General features: G+C 54.9%; 2 protein-coding genes across 2 annotated transcripts; both read left to right on the top strand.

Moving 5' to 3' along the window:
• On the top strand, window positions 1-526 carry LOC115830846 (cytochrome P450 2A13-like). Its single transcript, XM_030795732.1, has 2 exons — window positions 1-180; window positions 458-526. Exons 1-2 carry the CDS (start codon window positions 1-3, stop codon window positions 524-526), a joined length of 249 nt encoding a protein of 82 aa, XP_030651592.1.
• Window position 527: 1 nt separating this feature from the next.
• LOC115830830 (cytochrome P450 2A8-like) lies at window positions 528-2,409 on the top strand. Its single transcript, XM_030795627.1, has 4 exons — window positions 528-620; window positions 959-1,031; window positions 1,586-1,735; window positions 1,943-2,409. Exons 1-4 carry the CDS (start codon window positions 528-530, stop codon window positions 2,407-2,409), a joined length of 783 nt encoding a protein of 260 aa, XP_030651487.1.
• The last annotated feature ends 1,194 nt before the right edge of the window (window positions 2,410-3,603 follow it).

Raw genomic sequence — 3,603 nt, forward strand, 5'->3', positions numbered from 1 at the left:
ATGCTGGCCTCAGGGCTGCTCCTGGTGACCTTGCCGGCCTGCCTGACTGTGATGGTCTTGATGTCTGTCTGGCAGCAGAGGAAGAGCAGGGGGAAGCTGCCTCCGGGACCCACCCCATTGCCCTTCATTGGAAACTACCTGCAGCTGAACACAGAGCAGATGTATAACTCCCTCATGAAGGTGTCCCAAGGCAGGGAGATGGGTGGCACGTGGTGAGGGCTGCCCAGTTGGCTGGGGCTTTGTGGCACGGGATTGACCAGTGTGGACCAGAGTCTTAGGAAAGGGAGTTTTGGAGTTTCAGCATCAGGGTCCTAGCAGGAAAGACAGGATCTTGGGATGTCCAGCTCCCTGACTGTGAGAACCTGGGGACGAAGCATCCCAGTACCTGACATCTCCGTGCTGGGCCCATTCACAGTGGAGGCTACTCCCTCTAACCACTCCCATCCGCCTCCATCAGATCAGTGAGCGCTATGGCCCTGTGTTCACCATTCACCTGGGGCCCCGGCGGGTCGTGGTGCTGTGCTGACATGGTGCCGTCAAGGAGGCTCTGGTGGACCAGGCTGAGGAGTTCAGCGGGCGAGGGGAGCAGGCCACCTTCGACTGGCTCTTCAAAGGCTATGGTGAGGGGGTGCCCAAGAGGGGGAAGGTGGCCAGGTGGACGCGATGGTCTCAGTGTCCCCAGCCTTCTCCCTGACTCTCCTGCCCACTGGAGGCTATGGCAGAGCCCCCTGTCTGGTCTTCTCTCCCCATCTCCCTTCATTGTGGCCTCTCTATGTGCGTCCCTCACCTGTCTCCAGCATCCCTGTCCTGATTCCTCCCTGCCTCTCTCTGCCCTGTCTCCTTGTTCTCTCTCACTGGAGTCTCCTCTTTCCCCTCTCTCTCCATCTCTGAGGACATCCTGGGTTTCTGTTTTCCAGCCCTGGTCCTCTGTCTTCATTTGTCTTTTTGTCGCTCTCAGCTTCTGTGCTTCTCCGTGTTTCTCCTCTCTCTGCTTCCCTCTCCCACTTCTTCCTCTGTCTTAGGATTTCAGGGTATTCCTACTTCCACATCTTCAGCCTCCATCTCCTGGTAACCGTCTGTCCTCCTTCCAGACCCTCTCTGTTTCTATCTCAGTATTTTTCTCTTTTCTCCAGCTCAGCTTAAGAATCTTTCACCATTTTTATTTCCTCCTCCCAGATCTCCCCATATCTCACTTCCCCTCCCTCCATCTATCTCTCTCTTTCTCTCCCCACTTCCTTCCCTTCCTCCTTGGAGTATCCCCGTATCCCTCTGTTTCTCTGTGCATCTGTCTGTCTGGCCTTTCTGCTTCTCTTCTGATTCTCTTATTCTTTCTACCCGGTCTCTCTCTCTCTCTCTCTCTCCTCTCTTCCTCTCTCTCTCTCTCTCTCTCTCTCTCTCTCTCTCTCTCTCTCGTGCTCTCGTGTTTCTCTGACTGAGTTTGCAGCTCTCCTGGGCCCTCGCGCTGAATCCATCTCTCTCCCATCCAACTCCCTCCCTGCTCCACCCTTGGGGAGCCCCTTGGAGCTGGTCCGCTCCTGCCCCCGCCGCCCCCGACCTCTCTCCACCCCCGCGTTCACCTCCCCAGGCGTGGCGTTCAGCAACGGGGAGCGCGCCAAGCAGCTCCGGCGCTTTTCCATCGCCACCCTGCGGGACTTCGGCGTGGGCAAGCGCGGCATCGAGGAGCGCATCCAGGAGGAGGCGGGCTTCCTCATCCAGGCCCTCCGGGGCACGCACGGTGAGTAGGGGACCCCGAGTGCGGGGGCGGGGACCCGCGCTTTCTGCCTGGGGATGGGGACTAGGTGGGGAAAGGCGCCCGCACTTCCAGCCCTGGAGTCTGGCGCTGGGATTTGGCTCAACAGGGCCCTGCCTCCTGGAATTCTGACTCTCCTCAGACCTCTCAGTTGACTCTCTTCCCAACCCCCTTCTCCCGCCACACCTGCAGGCGCCAGTATCGATCCCACCTTCTTCCTGAGCCGCACCGTCTCCAATGTAATCAGCTCCATTGTCTTTGGGGACCGCTTTGACTATGAGGACAAAGAGTTCCTGTCACTGTTGCGCATGATGCTGGGAAGCTTCCAGTTCACGGCAACCTCCACGGGGCAGGTAACCGGCTGCAGCCCGGCCCGTGATGCCCCTACCACAACCTGCCAACCGCTCCCCTACCTGGAGACAGGTGGCCCAAACTCCCACCCCCTCCAGACAGTGTCCCCTCAAAATCAGCCCCCAATATTGGACAACTGGACAGTTGCACCAGAACCCAGGAGGGATGCCCAATACCCAGTCTCCAAGGACACCTGGATAGCTCAACAGATGCTCCCCAAAACAGAGCCTGACGGCAGGATGCATACCCTCAGCTCAGCTCTCTCATCTGGGCACGTGTTCCCATCCCCAACTTACCATAATTTGTAACAGGTGCTCCCTACCCAGTTCTTCTGAATATTTTAACACCTGGACAAGTGACTGCGTCAACCCGCCTCCTGCATACCTGAACAGCTGGTGCTGCAAAATCCAGCCCATCATAATCATTTCACATCTACACAAATGTCCCAGATAAGCCCACTGGAATATCTGGCCAAGCGCCCTCTACTTGACCCATTTAAATATCTGAAAACATGGACAGCTGCCCTAACCAACATCCTAAACACATAAATATCTAGACAGAGTATTCCCTGACACCCAAATAAGTGTTCCCCAACCCTTTCCAATCACACACCTTACAGAGGTGCTCCCCATGCGTTCCACTTGGATAGGTAAACACCTGAACAGGTATCCTCTCCACTTCAACATCTTCGCCAGCCCCACTTTAATACCTGAACACCCATACAAAAGCCCCCAGTCCAGACCCAGGAAGTATCTGGATAGTTGTCTCCAACCAAGCCCACTTGAATGCCTAAATACCTAGACAGGTGCCACTCACCTCATACCAGCCCCACCTGAACAGCTAAACACCTGGACAGGTGTCTTCCAACTCAACTTCACTTGAATATCTGAACACCTAGATGTGTGCTCCAATCCGGCCTCATTTGCATACCTCAAACCTGGATATGTGCCTCAGTTCTTCTCACCTAAATTACTAGACCGTGGCCCTGACACCTAACTCACGTGAAAACTTACATATAAGTTTCCATCCAACCCCACTGAAATACCTAAACACCTGGACAGATGCCTTTAACTCAGTTCCTTCCTTGCTATGAAACAAATCCCCATTCCCATCAGCTGCCCAGGTGGGTGGATCACTTGAGGCCAGGAGTTCAAGACCAGCCTGGCCAACATGGAGAAACCCCATCTCTACTAAAAATACAAAAATTAGCAGGATGTGGTGGTGCATGCCTGTAATCCCAGCTACTCAGGAGGCTGAGGCAGGAGACTTGCTTGAACCCAGGAAGCAGAGGTTGTGGTGAGCCAAGATCATGCCATTGCACTCCAGCCTGGGCAACAAGAGTGAAACTCTGTCTAAAAAAAAAAAAAAATTCAAAATTAGCAAGGCATGATGGTGCATGCCTGTAATCCCAGCTACTCAGGAGGCTGAGGCAGGGTAATTGCTTGAACCCAGGAGGCCAAGGTTGCGGTGAGCTGAGATCATGCCATTGCACTCCAGCCTGG

This window comes from Nomascus leucogenys, chromosome 17, assembly GCF_006542625.1.
Source record: "Nomascus leucogenys isolate Asia chromosome 17, Asia_NLE_v1, whole genome shotgun sequence".
In the NCBI taxonomy this organism is placed as follows: Eukaryota; Metazoa; Chordata; class Mammalia; order Primates; family Hylobatidae; genus Nomascus; species Nomascus leucogenys.

Coding starts and splice junctions, on each gene's coding strand:
- LOC115830846 (XM_030795732.1), top strand. CDS start 1: ATGCTGGCCTCAGGGCTGCTCCTGGTGACCTTGCCGGCCTGCCTGACT. Junction 181..457: donor TGTATAACTCCCTCATGAAG/GTGTCCCAAGGC, acceptor CGCCTCCATCAG/ATCAGTGAGCGCTATGGCCC.
- LOC115830830 (XM_030795627.1), top strand. CDS start 528: ATGGTGCCGTCAAGGAGGCTCTGGTGGACCAGGCTGAGGAGTTCAGCG. Junction 621..958: donor CTGGCTCTTCAAAGGCTATG/GTGAGGGGGTGC, acceptor TGTCGCTCTCAG/CTTCTGTGCTTCTCCGTGTT. Junction 1,032..1,585: donor CTCTGTCTTAGGATTTCAGG/GTATTCCTACTT, acceptor TCACCTCCCCAG/GCGTGGCGTTCAGCAACGGG.